Source organism: Prionailurus viverrinus, chromosome F1, assembly GCF_022837055.1.
Source record: "Prionailurus viverrinus isolate Anna chromosome F1, UM_Priviv_1.0, whole genome shotgun sequence".
NCBI classification, from domain to species: domain Eukaryota; kingdom Metazoa; phylum Chordata; class Mammalia; order Carnivora; family Felidae; genus Prionailurus; species Prionailurus viverrinus.
Window position 1 is genome coordinate 62415719 of NC_062577.1, and position 21741 is coordinate 62437459.

Here is a 21741-nt window from a genome sequence, read left to right on the forward strand (position 1 = left end):
TGGTAGAGGGCCTGCAGTGATGCTCAGCACCTAACACGTGTGTTTCCTGCGGTGGTGGTGCTCCCTCTCTCTGGCCCGACTCTGCCTCTCCCGGCCCCCGGGGCCTTACCACAGCCCGTCCCTGGTACTCCCGAGGCCAAGTCCGGGGCTCTGTCGCTCCACCCTTCCGGAGTTCGGGAAGGCAGAGAATCCTCACCTACAGATGCAGGCGGGACTCCCGTCTTCATTCCCACAGATGGCCCCACGTGGGCCCGGTCTCCTCTCCCGTAGCTTCCTTCCCTGTTTCCAGGCAGGCGTCCCGTCTTCCACTGGGGTCCACGAAGTGTGAACTGAGACCTTGAGCTTTCCTAAAACAGTCTGTTTGCCCATCCGGAGCAGCTTCTCCCTCCCAGCCAGCGGCCCCCCACCTCAGCTGTCCCCCGCGAGCCTGCCTGTCCCTCTGCCGCCCGGTTTATATGCCCGCCCTTTCCTCTGTCCCCCAACCAGCCCGAGTGTCCGCAGCAGCCTCCCTAAAGGCCTCCCTGACTCCAGCCACCCTCTCTCCTCCGTTCCTTCCCTCTTCTTCACCGCCCAATTCCCCCTGGGACTGTCCCCACGAAGCACCCGTTTTGTCTTGTCCCTTTCCTACCCAGACATCCCTGGTGGTTTTCAGATGAAAACTCCCCATCACGGTCTTCAAGGTACTTTATGGAAGCTTTCCTCGCTCCCCTCCAGCACCCCATCTCTTGGGACTGCCCTCTTGAGAGGGGTGGGGGACGTGTCCACCGGGCATCCCTGAACGCCTTCTCTTCTCTCCCTCTGGGCACTCGCGGGGCCATTCCCATTCCAAGGCTGATCCCTCCTGCCCAGCGCCACCCGCGTCTCCCCATGGGCTCTGCCATCTTGTACCCCTTTCTCCTCAGCAGTCCGCTTGTCCTTTGTCCCTTGTGTCTGTGACTTTGCCCGGATGTCCAACGCAATCGAATGGTAGTGCTGGAGGGGACATCCTGTCTCTTCCTTGCACGGGGGCTCCTCTGGGATGGGGCCGTGACCCTGCAGAGTTTGGATCCCCCGAAGCAAAGGCCTCTCTTCCCTTCCGGGGACCCCTCAGCTCCTAGGAACAGAGTGCCCTCTGACCAGCTTGACTCTAGGTAGGAAACCTTTCTGGTGGCTAATTCTGCGGGGGAGAATCCCGACTTTGGAGGCTTATGAATGTCTGGGAGTGGGGTGTGTATATGTTAGACCCTATGATTGAACTCCCTGGGGAACTTCAAGAGAAGCCCCTCTCCCCCCAGCAGCCCCATCCTGTGGAGATGGCATCACCCTAAGATTGCGAGCAGCAGACCCCAAGACCCCCAGTTTGCAGCTCTTTAAGCATGTTGGCCCAAACCCAAAAACTCCCGTGGGGATCCGCTGAGCCTTTCTCTCCTGGCCAGGGAGGTCCGCTCCTGCTCGCGCTGGGCTTGTGGGCAGGCGTCCGGGGCGGAAGAGGCAAAGGTCAGAGCCCAGTCTGGGGCATCCCAGTTGTTCTGAGCCTCCCCCTGGGCTCGAGAGCTGGGAGATCTGTGGGGACACCTCCCAGGTGGGGCACAGGCCTGACCACTTACCCTTACGTTCTCCCTGGGACTGTCCCCTAGCTGTTCCCTCGCCCCTAGTCCTAAACAGGAGACCTGGGCACAGGCCTTCTCCCCACGTCTAAACCTCCCCACTGACCCTTCCGGGGACAAGACATGGGCAACTGGCAGGAAGAGAGAGCGAGTATGTCTGAGTCTAGGGTGGTGTTCGCAAGTCTTTTGATCTCAGGACTTTACACTCTTAAGCATGATTCAAGACTCCAAAGACCTTTTGTGTATGTGGGTTATATTTATTGATATGTCAGAAATGAAAACAGAGGAGACTTAAACTGTTTATTAACTCATTTAAAAACAACCACAAACCCATTGCATGTCAACGTGTATGATATCTTTTTAATGAAAAGTGGCTGTATTATATTTTATTTTTCTTATTATTTTTTGAAATGTTTATTCATTTTTGAGAGAGAGAGAGAGAGAGAGAGAGTGCTAGCAGGGGAGGGGCAGAGAGAGAGGGAGACACAGAATCTGAAACAGGCTCCAGGCTCTGAGCTGTCAGCACAGAGCCCGACATGGGGCTTGAACTCACGAACTGCGAGATGGTGACCTGAGCTGAAGTCGGATGCCCAACCGACTGAGCCACCAGGCACCCCCAAAATCGCTATATTTTAAAAACAAAGCAACAAAATGTTTAGCAAGAAGAGTGGTGATGTCCCACACTTTCACGAGTCTTTGTAACGTGTGGCTTAACAGAAGACAGACAGTTTCTCATATCTGCTTCTGCGTTCAATCTCTTGCCATATCATGTGTCACATAGCTTCTGGAAAACTCCACTGACCACTCATGAGAGAATGAAGGCGAAGAAAGCAAATAATGTAGCAGCATTGTTGGGAAGACAGTTTTGACCTCACACAGCCTCTGAAAGGGTGTCAGGAACCCCCAGGGTCCCTGGGCCACGCTTTGAGAATCACTAGTCCAGAGGACTCTCAGAAAACCGTTTCAACCCCCGCACCTCCTCCCCCGCCAAGCCGAGTATCCTGGCTGATCTCGGCTGCCCACACCCCTCTGAGTGTTCTCACTGGGCAGGCAGTCTGGGGGCCGTGGTTAAACAGGTGGGGCTCCGTTCTACCCCTCCCTAGCTGTGTGACCTTGGGCAGATCATCAACATCTCTGTGCTTCAGTTTTCTCATCTGTAAAATGGGGCTTGAAGAAAGTGCCTATTTTTTCAAGTTGTTGAAAATTACATGATAGAATTCTAGAAGAGGGCTTAGCGTAGTGTGAGTTCTTTCGATGTTCAGGAGCCTTGCCTCTGAAGAATTCCCAGGGCCCGGAAGGCAGGGAGGGAGGGGCACAGGTGATCCTTCCCCTGTGGCTGAGGGGGCTTCCCAGCCCAGGGACGGAGAGCGACTGGGAGGGTTCACAGGGTTGCTGGCCCTGAATCTAGGAGTTCTAACTCCCAGCCCTCCCCTCCTCCCCCGCTGGGGACCCTTTGGGGGCAGGGAGGGCTTGCAGCAGAACCGAAGTCTTGACTGGGAGGAGGGAGCAGACCTTCCCTTTCCCCCAGTAGCAGCAGGTGAGCCGTCCAGGGCCCAAGGCTGTGCAGCAGGAAGCCCCGAGGGCAGATAACAGGCAGGGCCTCCTGCCCTCAGCACAACTGAAGAGAGAAGTACCCAAGCCCAGAAGCTTTCTCTGTCTTGCCGGGGGCAGTCCTCTGAAGTGACCTCAGCCCTCTCTCCTGGGGGTTTCTGGCCCAGGACAGAGGAAGTCTTGATTGGGCAAACATTGCTACTCAAGTGGCACCCCTTCCCTGCTCGCTGCCCCCTTCCCAGGTCTGGGCCTGCTCTCAGCCTCCGCACTGGCCGCTCCCTCCCAGGGCGGGGGTGGGGAGTGGGGCCGCAGCTGGCGCCCAGGCCACGGAGGGTGCCCGTGGTGGCGGTGGGTGGAGGAGGGTGCGGGGCCCCCCTGGGCAGGAGGACCTCTTGCCCACAGCGTGGGGGAGGCCCGAGGCAGCCACACACACCCTGCAGCACCGCTGGCCCTGGCTCTCTGGCCCTTCGGCCACGCTCCCCAGAGCCGGAGCCGGAGCTGGGGCTGCAGGTGCCGCCTTCCTCAGAAGCCCAGACACCCTGGCTGCCTCACCCCCATTCCCCGTACACACCGATTTTGCATCCGGTGGCGGTCCCGATCCGACCTGCAGCCCCCCAGCCCGACAACTCCGGAGACCCTCAGGCTGAAGTTTGAGACCTTGCTCCGTGTCTCCTGCCCACACCACTCCCTGGAATAGAGGGCAAGAGATGGTAATAGATGGGGGAAACTGAGGCAAAAAGTGGGTGGGCTCAGACTGCCCACCTGCTTCTTTCCCGGTGGCCCGGCCTGGCCCCCAGAGTGCTCCCCTCCCCCATCGTGACCGGTCCCGTGGCTTTTTCCACTTGCAAAGGCCTTTGTGGCCAGTGGCTGGTTTGGGGGCCCTAGGCGAGGCTCCCTCTGTTGTCTCCCTAGGGGAGCCCCCAGGGACTAAGATCTCTCCAGTCTCGGCCCTGCCCCACCCCCTGCCTCCACAGGCAGGGCCAGCAGCCCCCCAGCTCCCTCCTCTGGGCTGTGGGACAGGGAGAGGGCTGAGGGGCTGGCCCTGCATACTAATGGCCTGCCCATTGTCAAAGCCCCTTTGTGCCAGAGAGCTCCATTGAGGCGGCTCCGGGGCGGGCACAATGGGGGCTCTGTCCCTGAGTTCCCCCAAACAGTCACCTGCTTTCAGAGCCTCCCCCCACCACCACCCCCACCCGCCCCAGTGTCCGGAGGGCCAAGAGAGCGCGGGGGAGTGGGCCCAGGGCCAGGGGGGATGGGCAAGAGGCGACCCTCCCCCCCACCCCCGGGGCAGGCTGGGGAGCTGGGCACTGGTGGGGAGAGGCCCCTAGCTCATGGGGAGGGGGTTGGGGGGGGAGGGTGCAGTCCGTGGATGGAGCTGGGTTGCAGGCTCTGGGAGGCCAGCGAAGGGGAAGGGGTGTCCCCAGCGCCCACTCCTCCGTTCCACATGCCCGGGCCGGGCCCGCGGCTGCCCGCCTCCGCTCCTCCTCCACTGGGCTCATATATGCAGAGACACACAGGCACACACTCATCTATGCAGCCCCACACACGGATCCCACACGCACGCCGGAGCGGATGTGCCCGGACCTCGGTCCTCCCGCCACCCACGTGCGTATGCACCTGCACGGCCGCGCCCCACCCCTCATCCCCTTTGCACCCCTCTGCCAGCCGCTGGCGGCTCAGCGCCACCCCCCCTTGCCCTCTCTGCCCCCTGCTGCTCCAACACAGGTTATAACAAGTTTGCACTTGTTGTGACCTCAAGAATGTAGCCCTGGGGCGGGTAATGTCCCGCTGCCCCAGACCTGACCGCTTATACGTTAACCACGGACACGGCCTCCTCTGCTGAACTGAGTGCAGCTCCCACCTCGCCTCACCTCGGGGGTTTCGGGGGCCAGGAACCCCGCCCCACCGCCGAGCCGAGCGCGCAGAGGGGAGCTGTGCGCCACGAGCAAACCCAGCCCGCCCGGCGCAGGTCCAGTGTGACTGTCCCTTGCTTTTGCCCAACGCGCCCCGTGTCACAGCCCCTGGTGGCCCGAGAGGTCGACGGGGCAGTCCTCATTTCCCGTCTCCCACTAGGGCTCTGGGAGGTGACGCCACGTGTACAGGTGGTAGGCTGGGACTGGTCACTGTCAGTCCCCACCTTCCCTGGGGTGGGGTTGGGGGAGTGCTGGGGGGGGGGTGGGGAGAACAGCAGGTACAGGGACCTTAAAGAGGATTCTGGGTCTAGAAGGGACCTCAGAAAGTCACCTTGACCCTTCCACTGTCCCAGGGCAGGGTGACCCTACCTCTGTTCATTTCCTGCCCTCACGTCGGCCCCACTCCTGCCATTGATTCTGGATGGCTGGAGGGAGAAACCCCGCCGGTTCCTTAGCTAGGCTTTAGGGTTCGGGATCTGTGTTTAAAAGTCCTTCAGATGCCTGGCTCTGACCTTCCGTGCTAACACCCTCCGTTTGTTCAAGGATCCGTCCGGGATGTCTATGCCTCCCTCCCCTGCTATTCTGGTCTGGGGCATCCTTTGGAAGCCGGGAGCAAGCAGTCTAAAAAGGGAAGGGACAGAGGGCCCAGTAGGACCCCAAGACCTGGGGCGGCAGATGGGGTCACAGCACCTGCAGCAACTTCCTTAGATGGACGGCTCCAGATGTTGGGTCCCTCGCCTGCGAGGGTCGTTGGACGTTGATCTCCACGATGTTTCCCTTATGTCAGAATCGACAGGACCCTTTGGCTGTTTAACGCCCCCCCCCTCCAATGCCCCCCCTCTGGCTGCCGGGTTCTGCTTAAGCTGCCTCATCCATCCGTCTTCTTGATGTAGGAGCACCCCCCCCCCCCCGCCCGGGCCTTACTCCCTGGTGTGGTTCTTCTGCCTCCAGATTTCCCTTCACGCGTCCCCTGGTGGAGAAGGAGGGTGCCATGGGCGCCCCGGCTGCACTCAGGCCGTCAGTCCCTGTGAGAGGGAGGATGGAGGGCAGCCACCTCTGAATCTAGTTCTAGACTCATCTAGAATCTACAAGTGTCTCGTTAGTGCCTTCATGCCGCTCCTGCCTCCTTCTTGTCTTCGAGTGGGGAAGGTGGGTGAGAAATAAGTAGAGTGAGGGGGGGTGGGTAGACAGACTCCCTCTTGGGTGACGGCGGGGCCCCCTTAGGCCCCCTGTGTGAGGGTCAGGGGTGGCTCTGCACATAGAACCAGGAGCCCCAGGGTCAAAAGGGAATGGACCCCTGGCTGGGAAGGTGGCTCAGTCCCTGAATATGCATCATAAGAACAGGGTGCCTTGGGGTCCCCATCTCCACCAGGGGTGAAGGTAAGATTAGATTGCTTCGGGGCGCCGGGCTGGCTCCGTCGGTTAAGCATCTGACTCTTGATTTCGGCTCAGGTCATGATCTCACGGTTTGAGTTCGAGCCCCGCGTCGGGCTTGGTGCTGATGGTGTGGAGGCTGCTGGGGATTCTTTCTCCGTTTCTCTCCGTCCCTCCCCCACTCGCGCTCTCTCTCAAAATAAATAAATAAAACTTAAAAAAAAATTGTTTAGATAGCAGTCAGTGCATCTAGACGGAACAGGAGGCATTTCCCGGGTACGAGGTATTACGAGGCAAAGGGGAAGGACGGAAAGAAGTGGTCAGCTCACTGTCCCCGATGACAGAGGGGACCGCCTTTGGTCTCCATTGGACAGAGGCTGGTTGGCCTGGGAGGTAGTTCCCATGACGCGCAGGGCCCCGGTGCACTGTGGGATTCCCAGGTCTCTCAAAGAAGTCCCTTGAGCATTTCTTAGCCCCCAGCAGAGAGCACCCCTGAATCCGTCCCCTCCCTGCAGGCCCGCATTTTCACTGTTCCTTTTAGCTCTCTCCTTGTTGGCCTAGTTCTGGGCTGGCGGCCGCAAGGCCGAGGGGATTCTGGAGGCCTGAGGATGGGAGGGGGTTGTGCCCTGGGCCGTGGCTGTGGGTGGACAGGGGACGAGCTCAGTGGGTCATGTTCCCAGGTTGGCATCTGGCTCTTCGAGACCCCAGGTCAGTGAAGAGTCTCATGGGAAGAGAGGTTGGGACGAGGAAGAAGTCAGCGGTTCTTGCTCTGATTCTGACCAGAAATCACGTGCGCTGCTGGCCAGCTATGAGGTTGTAGGGAAGTCGCTTGTTTTTCCTGGGCCTTGCTTCCTCTTCAGGAAACCCGGGGAATCCGCCTGGATGACCCAGGGACCTCCCAGCATGCGCATTCCGTGACCCTGAGGTGGCAAGGTGGAAAGCGTGGACTCGGCTGCAAACACACTTTGGCCTGTGGTCACCTGGGCCAGTCGGTAACCTCGTGGGTCTGGTTTGCACACCATTGACAGGCGGGCAGTGACGTTCCTGGCAACCCACGTGGGGGGCGTGGGCGTCTGCAGAGGCTTCCCGGAGACCGTGGCCTCTCAGCTGAGGCCTGGGAGGAGGGTAGGGATTGACCAGGCCCAGCGGGAGGGGGCAGAGGGTTTCCCAGACGAGGCCCCAGTGTTTGCCGAGAGCTGTTGGTAAGAGGAAGCCATGGCCTGTCCAAGGCCTGGGAGAGGCTTGGCGTGACTGCACAGGGGACACCGCGAGGGCAGAGAGAAGACAGAGGACGCTGATGCTGGGGAGGCCGGCAGAGACCGGTTATCCCCGATTCCATCCCAACTGTAATTCTGGGGCTTTCGAGGTGGGTCGTCTGCTCCCTCTCCCCCTCCTCACCATCCTCTTTCTCGGGCTTCTCCTCCCATTCTTCCAAGCTGAGCCCTCTGGCACTCGGTACTCGGGCACGGGTGGCACTGGGCTCACCAGGAGCACGTGGTCGGTCCAGGGAGAAGCTCAAGTCCAGAGTGGTCTGACCCTAGACCGTGCAGAGGGTCTACCTCCCACAGGAGACTCTGGACATCTGGCGTGGAAGCTGTCCCGCCGAGCACTGTGCACCTGCTGTTGGCCTCAGTTTCCCCATCTGGACCCCCACTAGAGAGAGTCCGGAGGGTGTGACGGAGGTGGGCTGAGGGAAGCTATGGAAAACCCAGCTCTTCACCCCGAATAAAGGCTTAGAGGCTGATGGGGAGACCGGGTCAGTGTCCCCACCTGTTCCTAAGGGAAGCTGGGAGGCGGGACCTCCCGGGGCTGAAGGATGTCACACACGGGAAAGGGGCCGGAGGGAAGAAAGAGTCACGTGGGGGCGCAATCCGATGGGCTCTTGTAAGAAATAGCCCAGCTCCATTCTGGGCACTGCAGAGCACACAAAGACGAGCAAAATACAGTTCAGGAATCAGTTCCGAAAACAGTCCCCTGTTGGGGAAGAGGGGCTGCTTCCTTCCTGGAAGGAGGGGGGCAGGTACGATGACCCCATAGGAGCTGCTTCTGATGTCCTTCCACACCGGGGAGCATCTCTTCTGGCTCCCCGTCCCCTACGCTCTCGGACCTTCTAGCACCCCGGGCCCGGCAACTTCTAAGGCCACAGACAAGAAAGTGCGTGGACGCTTTCAGGGCCCCGTCCTAACTCAGGCAGGGAGCCCCACTGGTCCCTGGGACCCTAAGGTCCCATCAGCTTGGCTCCTGTCTAGTTTCTCAGACCCTGCCGGCGGATCTGGTGACAGCTCTCGGTGGCTCGCCGGCCTTCCCACCAGAGCCCTTATCTCCTGGGGCCTGGCCATCCCGGGCTTTGAGAAGCTTGCCAGCTGCCTGGAGCCACCAAGGCGGGGACCAAGCAGGAGGGCACAGGGTCGAAGGGAGTCACTGAGGAATGTGGCCCTTCTGCATCCCACACGTTCCCTACCTCTTGGCAGGTTGAAAGGGTTTTGCAGGGAGCCTCATCTTGGGAATGATCAGGAGGTGGGATGGAGAATAGCGCATTGGAAGCCTCTTCCGATTCTGGGGCCACAGTCAATCTTACCCCACGAGTCACTGTTCCCCTGAAAAAGGAGCATCATCAAACCCCTGGCATATGGAGAGGCGGGGCGGGTGAAGGGCCACGGGGCTCGGAGACAGACGTTCGGGCTGAGCCATTGAACAAACGTCAGCGAGACACTTTGTCTCTCTGAGCCCCGCTTCCTCTAATTCTGTAGACACTTTCCTTCATCTGCAAAGTAGGATAATAATAATAATATCTTCATATTTGCATAAGGGCCTTACAGATTTCACGTACTTCATCTCATGTGATCCTGACCATACAATGGAAGGTTTTATTGCCTCCTTAGGTGAGGAAACTGAGCCCCGCAGAGATTAAGAGATTGACTGGAGTTCCCATAGCTAGAAAAGGACCCAGACCAGGATGGCAAATAGTGGGAAAGAATAGGTAAGGACTTTGGCTGTGACCCAGACAGGCCAGGAAAACTAATAGGCTTTGCTTGCGAGGCTAACTCCGCTTGACTGAAATGGTTCTCTGGGCCACCATGTTGAGGAAGATTCCGAGGCTCAGCGAGCAAAGGTCTGAACGGGTGATATCTGCTAGGGGTGGGGGGGTGGGGTGTGCGATGGCCCCCGGGCTGTGTGGTTGACATCCCCTTCCCCCCGGGGTCAGACTGGGGGTTTCCAGTCTAAGTCCTTCCTCCATGTTAAACAATTGGGTTAAACACAGAGACGGGAAGGTTATGAGATAACTACGGCTGGTCGCCACCTTCCGGGGGCTGGCGGTCTCTGGAGAAGGAGCCGGACGTGCTACACGGAAGATGTGGCAGGGAGACAGCGGGCGTCTGCCGAGGGCTCCGAGGCTGGGGAAGCGCAGGAGCCCCTCGCGGGCACAAGCAGGCCGACTGAAGGCCATGGTCAAGAGTGAACGGTCCGTCTACGGCCAGAGGAGGGGGTGCTTAGGGACAAGTGCTGGAAGAAGAGGCTGTGGTCATCAGAGTAGAATGGGATGGGGGGTGGGGAGGGCATGTCAGGAAGCTGCCAAAGCCGTGGAGCCCATCAGATTTCAGGCAGCACGATGGGATGGGAGGCATCCGTGTTGTTGAAGGGCCTGGGGCAGCTGAGGGGAGCAGGGGAGGAAGGTGAGGCCGGAGGCAGGGAGGCCAGATCACTGCAGCGCCTGGCGCCTGGCGGAGGTGAGGGAGAATCCAAGGCTGAACTAAGGCCGCCTCAGGGGAGACGGAGAGACGCCCATCCGGATATGGGGCTGGAGGGGAGCCCAGGGTGACTCTAAGGTTCTGAATGGATGGCAGTTCTGTGAAGACGGGACAGCCCGAGGGGACTGCCTCCACCCCCTGGAGGAGAGAGGACAGGCGTCGAGCACGCTGACCTGACGCTGGAATGCTCCAGACAGAGGGCAGAGGTGAGGAGGGGTGAGGAGGGAGGGCTGGGCAGCTGAGGAAGGGCCACAGAGTGGCGGGAGATGAACACCAAGGGTGGGGCCCACAGTCAGGGGCAGAGGAGAGGCCACGGCAAAAGGGCTGGGTGCAGAGGAAACAGCCAGGCACGGGTGGCAGAGAGCCTGGAGGACAGGCGGGGAGGGAGAGAGGGCTCCGCGACCTGGGGACCCTGCACCGAGCTCTCCTGGAAGCCCCCACCTCCACGGGCAGGCCCTGCGCCAGCCTCCGTGCAGGTGAAGGGAAGGGAGACGCAGAGACTTTAACCCATTTGCCCCAAGTCTCGAAGCCTGGAAGGAGCAGGGCCATTTAAGAGGGGACCTACATCTCCCAAACCAGGGGGCGGGGGCGGGGAGTCCCCACCACATCGCAAGAAGGGCCAGAGGACAGAGTGCCAAGAAGGGACCACTGGCCCCGGGGCCAGGTGCTGCAGACTGCTGGCGTCAGGGCCCCAGAAACGCCCTTGGCTGTGGCGATGGGAAGGTCAGCTGTGACCTTGGAGAGAGCTCCTGCAGCACTAACCACCGCCAGCTTGCGACCCAGGGCACTTGCCTCTAACGTGCTCTGAGGTGGCGGATGCTTTTACCTTTGTTGTTATTAAGTATTAACATATCGAACCATTTGATATTGCTGACACGGGACCTGGTTTTTTGTTTTGATTGGCAATTTCTTACGGTTCAACCTAACGGTGAAAGGAGAGGGCCGGGGAGGGGGCCGGAGAGGTTGGATGGGGTGGGGGGTGGGGGGAGCAGGCAGGGAGCACGCAGAGCGGTGGAGCCCTGCCCCCTGGTGGCGGGGAGGTAATCTCCCGCGCGGGGCTGAGGGGCACGTCTGGTGACAGCCTGGTCTCCTCCACTCCCCCGCACCTGTCTGCGCTCTGGACGGCCCCTCGGCGCAGCCGGGGGCGAACTCTCCCACTCATAACCAACCTCTCCGCGAGGATGATGCCCTCAGCCAGCATCTTGGGGCATCAGCTGGGTATAGATTCCCCCGTGGAGACTCTCAGGAGCCCCGCAGACCTCTCGGTCCTCGCCCTGCTTCTACCCAACTCGCCCGGACCCCCCGAGGTCTCCCCCGTCGAGGTGAGGAGGGGTGGGTTGACATCTGGGGGCAGTTGTTGCTCTGAGGTGAGGACCCAAGCGGGGCCGGGCCGGGAGGCTCTTGGGATTGCCGGGGCTGGGACTGAGTGGGCAGTGGCACACCCTTCGTCCTCAGCTGAACCCTGCCCGGGGCCAAGTTCCCCGCACAGGACCGGGATGTGCGGCCTCGCTGCCCTAGACGCTGGGTAGGAGCGGACGCTGGCCCGCGTGATGAGTCGGGGAGGGAGGTGTGTTCGGGGTAGGGGTGAAGGGTGGGGAGGCAGGGGCGTCAAGGAGGCGGTGCCCATTTGCCGCACGTGACCGGAAGTCATCCTCCATCCAGCTGGGGAAAGAGGGGGTCCCCGAGATGCCACCCTCTGGGCAGTTCTCTGCAGGAACATGGTTCCCTGCTTGCAGGGGGCAAGAGACACTGCCGGGGGGGGGGGGGAGGGATGGGGGCAGAGGAAGGGGCAGTGCTCCCCGATCAGCCCACGCTGACAGGCAGGGGTGGTGCCTGGACGGAGGAGAACATCTGACATGGCCCCATCTGTGTCCCTCCCTCTCTTGACTGGAAAACACACAGAGGGGTCAGCAGGGCCAGACAGGGGTCACAGGCTCCCAGGAAATGCTTTGACGGCTTTTATCCTCTCTTTTGATCAGACTAGGAGAACTTTCCAAACGTTGACACAAGGGAAGAAAAGCCTATTCTTCCCTGGGCCAGGGCCTTGGTGTCAGGCCGAGGCCAGAGGATGGGAGGGAAGGGGACGGAGGCCGAGGGTGGCGGGCAGAGGGAATAGTGGCTCAGCTGGAAAGGCAGGCCCCCGGACACGCTCGCTGCCCTCCTGTCCCCACCTCCACCTCCAGGGAGCATCTGGCTTCCTTTCTATTTGTTTATTTTCTTTGGGGCAGGACAGGAGGGAGATTAATGAATAAAGCCATCCCGTCTGAAAAGAACCCCAAACCAAGTCCATTTTTCTTGCAGCCTCGAGGGCTTATGTAACCTGGCACTTTTCTTACTGGCCTCCCTCTCGTACCCGTCCCTCTTCCCCTCTCCCCCTCTCTGCGTTAAGAGCACTCGGAAGCCCAGAACTGCTTCTTTTCAGGCCCCAAAGCTGCCCAGCCATCTCCTTGGAAGCCTCCAGGGTCGCTATTCAACTTGCAGTCAGTGTCCAAAGAAGAGATAATATATTTGGGGACAGGAGGCTGAGTGGCTGTTTCCTCTCTCTCTCCCCCGACGTGGGGGGAGGGCTCGGGCCGGACGCGGGGTCTTAAAGCCAGGAGGGACCTTGATAATCCTCAGACACAGCGCCCCGGAGACGGACCCACCAACTGGTCCTGAAAGGCAGAGGGGAGGGAATGTTCCCTGAGAAGATACAGACATGAGCCCTCACCTGTCACACGTCGGATGTCCTTGACATCTCTTTTGTCTTTTAAATTAGGTAAAATTTTCATTCCACTCTCTGTCTGTTGTTGGTTTAGGATGAAAATAAGATTTCCCCTCAAAGTCTTTGAGCAAAATTGAAACCACAGGAAAGATGCATTTAAGCCTGTGGCCTCGAGGACCTCCTGGCCCACTAGTCTGAGAAGTGGGGGGCCGATGCAACAAACGCCCTTAGTCCCCGATTAAGGAAACGATGGTTTGATGGGCTCGGACACTGCCCAAGGTCACCGCTGTCAGTGGCAGAGATGAGGCTGGCCCCTAAGTTTCTTGCTTCCCCGTCCAGCCCACTCTGCACGCGGTAGCGTCGCCTCTTAGCTCCTGGCAGGGTCTTAAAACACCCTTGTTTTTTGCCTCCTTCCACCTCCAGGATGTTGTGCTCAGACACACGCCTCGCTCGCTGTCCCGGGTGAGCCTGGCCTCGGGTTCTGAGGCCGATGGTGCCTCATACCCCTCACTTTGTGTACAGGGCTTGCCCAACACACAGCACTTGAGCGAGGTGGGCAGGTGCTGGCACGGATCCCGCGGGTACCCCAAAGGCCGGTTTCCAGCCAGACACTCTTGATGCCCACGCCCCCTAGTGGTGGCTTCAGGGACACCTTTGAGCCTAAAGCGACTGGACTGATTCACAGCAAGAGCGGGTCCCGGAGGAAACTGCCTCCCCTTTCTGATCCCATTTCCAGCCCCTAGATCAAGAGGCTCTTTCCTGGAGGGAGGAAGTGGGGAGAACAGGAGGGTAGGGGGCTTACAATGCCTCTCCTGACCCCTGGGCCTCAGGATGTAGACGGAGGGCAGAGTGTGATGGGGAATTCACAGCTCTGAGCTCTGCCTGCACCTCGCCACCTTCACAAAGCACATCTCCAGGGTGAGACACGGGAGGCTGAGGGACGATCCAGACAGATGTGCGCGGGGGGAGCAGACCGACAGGAAGGTGACAAGGACGGAAGGGGAAACGCTCGTTAGTATCAGCCGGCACGACGTACCAGGGGCCGAGTGGGCAGCAAGGAAGGCGGAAGAGGTGGGAAGGCAGTTGGGAGCAGAGTCCGAGGAGGAAATGGGGACAGTAGGGACCTGCCACGCCAGCCTAAGAGAACAGATCATGGGACGCAGAGATCACAATAAAAGAGCATCACCGCCAATCATGAGATGCACTCTGGGTGTCACTGCTGGGGACACTGCTGTCCTGCTAACCTGTCAGCAGGTCGAAGCGTCACCTCCTCTGGGGGCTGAGTGTGGAACTTGCCCAGTGGAGGCAAATTCACTAGTATTAGCCTGAAGCTATAGGAGGAAGGACTTTGGAATCCAGCCAAAAGCTTGGCTCTATTGCTTGTAGGTTGTGTCTCCTGGCCTCCCCGAATGTCAGCTTCGTCCCCTCCCCTCCCCTCCCTTGCCCTCCCCTTTCCTTCCCCTCTCTCTCCTCCCCTTCCCTGGAAGCACCTTCTCTCTGACCCCCTAGCCCCCAGCCTCCAAGTGTCTAAATCCTGGCTAACCTTCAGACCCGCCGGTCCCAATGCCACCTTTCTCTGTAAAAGCCTTTCTTGAGTGAGACAGCCAGGTATGGAGGGAAAACCCAACTCCTGGCTGGTAGTCACTGAGTTGGTTTCCTGGCCTAAAAGGGGATACTAACATTCTTATGGAGTGCTCCCTTGAGCCAAATGTCGCCCTGCCCTTTGCACATCCCCCCAGTGTCTCACGGATACCTCGTCTGTGGCCCTTACCACCTCCTGCCTGCTTTATGGCTGCCTCCCTTTGGGCTTGGCAGGTCCTCGAGGCCAGAACCTACGTCGAATTCATCTCTGTGGCTCCGGGGTCTGTCGTCCTTAGAATGTGGCACGCAGGAGGCGCTGAAGAAAGCGTCTGTCGTGTAAATGCGTGGAACTGCCGGGTTCTTCCCGCGGCGGCCGCGTCATTACACACGAGGACATCTTTTCCTTGCTTGCACATCTGTTAGTGTTGGCGACCAGTTATTGGGGTTTCCGTGTGTTCAGGAGAAAGAGAAAACATATGAAAAGTCAAGAGCAGACCAAGAGGGAGGGAGGATGGAGAGCCTCGGAGGAGAGGCTCTGGGCCCGAGCGAAGTTCTGTCCGTCCGTGCGGGACGAGAGCTCCCACCGTGCGGGAAGGGGCGGTCCGTTCTCTCCCTTCTGCTCATTCGCTCACTCCAGAAATACTCCTGGAGCACCTACTCTGTGTCCTAATCGTGCGTCAGGGTAGTGAAAACGTAGTATGCCTGAATCCTTACTTCAGTAAGCTTATTTGTAGCGGAAGATGGGCGCTATGCCAGATCGATGTCCCACAAAACGTACAGACGGTGATATATCTGCGCGTGTATATGGAGGGTCAGAGGAGGGAGGTATTAAGTGAAGCCGTGGGGATCAGGGGCTTCATTTATCCTGGGCTCTGAAGGATATTTCGGTACGTAGGGACAAGGACAGAGGGGAGGCGAGGGAGGGAGAAGAGCACGAACGCATGGGTGCGTAGGGCAGGGACCAGCTGGTTTGCCCAAAGCCATAGGAGAAAAGAGGTGGGAGATGAGGCTGGAAAGGAGGTTTGCAAACAGATCAGGGAAGGCCACCTATGCCCGGCCGAGTCTGGTCTCTCCTAGATCGATAACGCAGAGACACGGACATTTCCTGAGCTGGGGACGGCACTGAGACGGTGACACTATAATGAAAGGCCGGTGGGTTCGGGAGACAGGGGACCCGAGCCTGAGACCAGCCGCACACTCCAAGTCAGTCACCTCCCCCAGCCTCAGGTTCCTCCGCCACGAGACAAGGAGTCTGATCTTAATCCGCCGTAGGTACTGAACCTGGGTAAATGCTCTCGGGTTCGTGATCGGAGGTGTGCTTCGGGGAGAGAGAGCGGGCGTCGCAGTGCGGGAAGGACTCGGGGAGAGAAGGAGCGGACAGGTGAGTGGGAGGCCGAAAGGCAGAGAGGACCCGACGTCAGGCCGGGAGGTGAGAGGAAGGGACACGAGTGGAAATTGGCAGTTGTGTGACGCATGTTGGCGTGGCGAGAGTCTGAGCGTGGTAACTCAGGATGATGGCGTCCTCAGCTGTTCGGGAACCCAGGATTCGTTCACATCGGGGAATGAACACAGGTGGTGTTAGGGCCCAAAGCTCCTTTCAGGCAAGTCGTCACAGGAAACAGATGGAGCCTTTGCCCAGGGTCCCTTCCCTGCCTCTCCAACCTGACCGGTTTAGAAGGTGCACGGCTCTCCCCTGTGCCTTCTGCCACGGCCCCGGGTGGGGGTTGACGCATCTTTTCCAGGCACGTAACTTGGCGTAGCTCACTCCCCTGCCCACCGCCACGGCCAGGCTCAGTCTCTCTCTCCATCTGGCGTGGCCCACTCCTGTGTCCACGGCCACGGGCAGGCTCAGGCTCTCTCTCCATCTGGCGTGGCCCACTCCCATGTCCACGGCCACGGCCAAGCTCAGGCTCTCTCTCCATCTGGCGTGGCCCACTCCCGTGTCCATGGCCACGTCCACGCTCAGGCTCTCTCTCCATCTGGCGTGGCCCACTCCCGTGTCCACGGCCACGGCCAAGCTGTCTCTCTCTCCATCCTCCTGCTGACCCAGAGGAGAGATGGACGGGTGCCTTGGGGCTTGCTTTCTCCTGCCTTTGAAGCTCGTGTCTGTAACCCCCTGCAGCATTAGTGGAGCCAGGGTAAGCCTGGGTCCCTCCCCCCCCCCCGTGTCGCGGCTCCACCTCGAGGTCTCCGGAGGCTCGGCGGCCAGTCTCCCGGGAGCTAAACCAAGGCTGCAGCCCTCTCTCGGGCCTCTCTGGGTCCAGATCAGCTTTCGTCCCCTTCCTCAGTCTTTGGTAATAAACTGTACCCGGTGCTGGGGAAACAGGCGAGAGTCACGGTCCACGGCCTTAAATGAAGACCTCACAGCTGACAAACAACGGCAGAGCGCTCAGATGGTCTAACGTAGGAATGTGTACAAGGCCCAGGCTTCACGGACCCACGCTGGGGTGAGGCCTGGGGGATGGGGAGCACCGATTATTTCTTGGATGGTCAGGGAAGGCTTCAAAAAGGGGGCAAGTCACCCTCGAGTCGAGTTTTGAGAGATCGGCAGGAGGTCCTCAGGCAGGCACGGAGCCAGCGATGCCACGGCAGGTCCAAAGGCAGAAAGGGTGAAGCGGTGAGGCCCTCCGCGGAGCTGGAGCCCGGGGTGCGGGTGGACAAGCGGCAGGAATCATGCAGAGGCAGAGACTAAACCATGCAGGGCCTTGAATGCTAGGCTCAGAGGTTGCATTTGATCCCCAAAGCGGTAGGATTGATTTAATCACGACGGTCACGACCGCTGGGTGTCCTTGCTCCAGAGCAGAGCTGTGCTCCAGAGGGGCTCTGACAAACCCACCCATTCTGGAGAATAACTGACTCCCGAGCTCGCAGGCCGATCCAGGTTACCTGCAGCGTGAGAGTCTGGAGCTGGGGGGAAGCGGGCCGGACACCCCCGTGGGTCTGATGGCCCTGGTCTTAGAGAAAGAATCATTAGTACATTCCTTAGAGACGGGAGAAGTTGATGGTGCCCCCTTCCGTCTGTTCACCACTTGGGGGCTGGTTTCACTGTCAGACTGTGTCCCTGGGATCTGACTGGGACCGGGTTGGGGACACAGCACCCCCTGGAGGCAGGACTGTGTGTGTGCCCGGCAGGGCTGGGGCTGCTCCCTTCCCAGGAGCCCGGCCAGCTTGGGGGTGGGGGCGTGGCGGATTGTTTGTCCGCTTCTGCCTCTCGCCCCCTCGGAGAACAAAGCTGCCTGGCCGTGGGAGGTGGCGTGGCAGCTGGGGGACAGCCGGACGAGGCGGAGAGAAAGGCTGGCACCGCAGGCACGCAGCTGGAGGCGGCTGTCACAACAGAGTTCCAGCCAGCGGCCAAAATCTCCGTCCGGTGCCGTGAACGCCCAGCCCCGACGCCGGGCTCCGTGTTCCCTGCACAGGGCCCCGCAGAGGCGCTTTCCCCAGACCACGGCACCCGTGAGAATGGGCCCGGGTACACGGAAGCGGTTGTTGCAAAAGTCCTGGGGGAGCCTGGCTGGCTCGGTCGGTGGGGCGCGTGACTCTTGATCTCGGGGTTGGGAGTTCGAGCCCCGTGTTGGGTGTGGAATCTACTTAAAAACAACAACAATAAAAAAAAAAAAAAAAAAGCGTTCTGGACCGGATCCCAAAGCCCTGGGTTCTGGTTCCAACTCTACCATTAATCTACTTGGGGCAAATCTCCTGAGCCTGTTTCTTTCTTTTTTTTTTTTTTTTAATTAAAAAAAAATTTTTTTTTCAACGTTTATTTATTTTTGGGACAGAGAGAGACAGAGCATGAGCAGGGGAGGGGCAGAGAGAGAGGGAGACACAGAATCAGAAACAGGCTCCAGGCTCTGAGCCGTCAGCCCAGAGCCTGATGCGGGGCTCAAACTCACGGACCGCGAGATCATGACGTGGCTGAAGTCGGACGCTTAACCGACTGCGCCACCCAGGCGCCCCTCCTGAGCCTGTTTCTAATGACTTCTGTACTTACTTCATAGTGTGAGGGCCAAATTCCAGATTTTACAGACTGCGATGGGATAACATCATCACAGGCTACTGTTTGGGGAGGATAACGAGGCTTCCCTTGGGCCCCAAGAGCTTCCGTTCCTGAAGTCAGGCGGAATCTCTCCTCAGCACAAAGCTAGGACTTTGAGGATGGGTCCCCGAATGTCGCCCTAGGACGTCCGGGGTAGAGATGGCGCGGAAGGGGCAGGCATCCTGTCCCCCGTGAGGGTAGGTGAGAGCCTGCACCTCCTCTGTGGACTCTCTGCGAAGTGCAAGTCCATCCTGCCCTTGGACACCCCCAGGCACGGAGCGCTGTCTGCCTCCGGAGAAGCTCTTTCACGTTTGGCTGTCCTGATTGTTACATTGTGCCTTGTCGTCTGGATCTGGACTCTTTTCCTCTGTGGTGTGGATTCATCGGTGCTGGCGGTTCCTCTTGGAGCTCCAAGAGCAGGTCCAAACCCCTGTTCGTGTGATCGCCCTTGAAACCAAGTATTTGCGATCCGGAATTGCTCAGATAATTTTGGGGCCCAAATATGCAACCCAACATTTATCCTTTTTGTTAGACTTAGCTCATTCCTCTGGCTCCTTTTGGGTCCTAATTCTGCCCCAGACCTTGCATTTGCGATCTGTCCCAGCTTTGTGTCACCCTCGTAACTGGTGGCCGCGTGTTCTATAGTTCTGAATAAAATTAATGTTGCAAACAGGGGCGCCTGGGTGGCTCAGTCGGCTAAGCGTCTGACTCTTGGTTTCGGCTCAGGTCACGAACTCGCGGTTTGTGAGTTCGAGCCCCGCATCAGGCTCTCTGCTGACGGTGAGGAGCCTGCTTGGGATTCTCTCGCCCTCTCTGCGCCACCCTAGGGGCACCTGGGTGGCTCAGTCGGTTAAGCGTCCGACTTGGGCTCAGGTCATGATCTCACGGTTCAAGAGTTCAAGTCCCGCATCAGCGGACAGCCCAGAGCCTGGAGCCTGCTTCCGATTCTGTGTCTCCCTCCCTCTCTCTCTCTGCCCCTCCCTCACTCGTGCTCTGTCTCTCTCTCTCTCTCTCTCTCAAAAATAAATAAAAACATTAAAAAAATAAAAAAAAGAAACTAAAATAAAAAAATTATGTTCACTCATCCACAGCTTTCCAGGGCTTCCTCCATCCGCTAATAGTTCCTCAGAGTCTCTCAGGAAGGTTCCACATCTTTTCCAGTTTGAGGATCAAACGAGAAGGCACACTCATGGGCGAGCTTTAAAATGGTAGAGATGCGGGGGCTGTGCTTTGTCTTTACTGCTGCTCTTGAGTGCTGAAGGGGGCTATACCTGGGCTCGAAATCGTAATTCTCCAAACCTCAGGATTATAAAGCTTCCCTTTTGCTCCAAAGTAGATAAGGGTATTGGGAAGTGGACAAAGGTCCCAAGTGGACGAGCGCTGGTAAGCAGGCTCCTGGCTGCCTCTGAACATTCCGGGATTCTCATCCATTGGTGACCGCCAATTCAGGGTCTATTTGGGTGGGGGGTTTAAACGGGCCCAAACAATTTAGTTTTCCAGATGTCGGGCCGTGGGGAAGATGGGGTAAGGGAGCAGCGTGAAGAATGATGATGCGATGGCCCAGATTTTTTGGAATGGAGAAGGAGATGAGCTTCTCTGTTCTCCAAGTAGGACCCAAATCCCCGGAGATCACCCTCCTCCTTCCCAGAAGGTCTGGTCATCAGATCCAGAGTCCAAGGGTTCAGTGATTGAAACCCTATCTCTGCTGGAAAAGTACAAGCTACTCCTTGGGCAGAGCTACCGGCACCTTGCGTGAAGCGAGCTGTCTCTTATTTCGGAGCCTTGTCCCACTTTCTTCCATCAGGACAAACAGCGATCGTGAATTTGAGCTTGTGCGGACATGACCGCTAATCCACACCAACTCTCCTACCTCACCCGGTCAAGGCCCCTTTGCCGCCCCTGACCTGGCATTTCCCTCTGCACCGCCAGGAGGCTTCGGCGTGGTGGTTCCCTCCTCCTTTCCCATCGCTCAGCTCTTTCTGCTCAGGTCCTGCCCGTGCTATTCCCAACGCCACCTGACCCAGACCGAATTCCCCCGGATGATGCAAACAGATGATGGTGATGGCGATGATAAAGTAGTAATAATAATATGCAGTGAAATGGTCCAGGTCCTTAGAAAACATCTCAGAGGGTAGCGGGTTGGGCAGTTTCCGCTGTTTTCTGAGCCAGATGAGTCCCCTGGTTGTCACCAGTGAGTACTGCCCTGGGGCTAGGGGAAAGGCAGGGAAATGAAGGGTTTGTGTGTTTTCAGGGGCGGGGGGGGGGGGGGTGGCCTGGAAGGATTTCAACAGGATAGTCTTTCTTGCCCTGCCATTCATGAGGGTGGGGAGGGATCCTATTTCAGAATTAGAGATCTTGACGGAACTGGTTTTGCGGGAAGAGAGACCAGGAGAACGCTTTCCTCTGGCCCCACCTTCCAGGACCTGTGCTTGTCACAGAGAATCACAAAGATCAGACTTCCCTGCGATTATCTGCTCCCTGAATGTGTGTCTGGCTCACCAGGCTGGGAGTTCTTGGAGAGCAAGGGTGAGGTCATTTGCATTGTTGGCTTACCAGCGTCCTGCACAGCGCCCGGCGCGTAGCGAGTGCTCAGTAAATATGCGCTAAATGGTAAGATCGGTGACCCCGAAACGCACGTCACTTCTTCCTTCGCCGTGGGCGGTGGCCAGGAGTTGGCTGGCTTCCTGCAATAACCCCCGTTATGCCGTCTCGCTCCCTCCAGATGACGTCGGTGGCCAAGGTGTACTACAGTCAGACCACGCAGACGGAGAGCCGGCCCCTCGTGGGCCCAGGGGTCCGACGGCGGAGGGTGCTGACAAAAGACGGCCGCAGCAACGTCAGAATGGAGCACATCGCCGACAAGCGCTTCCTGTACCTCAAGGACCTGTGGACGACCTTCATCGACATGCAGTGGCGCTACAAGCTCCTGCTCTTCTCCGCGACCTTCGCGGGCACCTGGTTCCTCTTCGGCGTGGTGTGGTACCTGGTGGCCGTGGCCCACGGAGACCTGCTGGAGCTGGGCCCCCCGGCCAACCACACCCCCTGCGTGGTGCAGGTGCACACGCTCACGGGGGCCTTCCTCTTCTCCCTCGAGTCCCAGACCACCATCGGCTACGGCTTCCGCTACATCAGCGAGGAGTGCCCGCTGGCCATCGTGCTGCTGATCGCCCAGCTGGTGCTCACCACCATCCTGGAAATCTTCATCACGGGCACCTTCCTGGCGAAGATCGCGCGGCCCAAGAAGCGGGCC

At 58.9% G+C, this 21741-nt stretch overlaps 1 protein-coding gene across 1 annotated transcript in view; it reads left to right on the forward strand.

The window, feature by feature from the left end:
• Positions 1-4709: 4709 nt before the first annotated feature.
• KCNJ10 (potassium inwardly rectifying channel subfamily J member 10) overlaps positions 4710-21741 on the forward strand; it is an 18175-nt gene continuing 1143 nt past the window's right edge. Inside the window, exons 1-3 of the mRNA XM_047839868.1 lie at positions 4710-4742; positions 6002-6199; positions 21214-21738. Of these exons, the coding sequence (XP_047695824.1) occupies positions 4710-4742; positions 6002-6199; positions 21214-21738 (756 nt within the window). The remainder of the gene's footprint in view (positions 4743-6001; positions 6200-21213; positions 21739-21741) is intronic.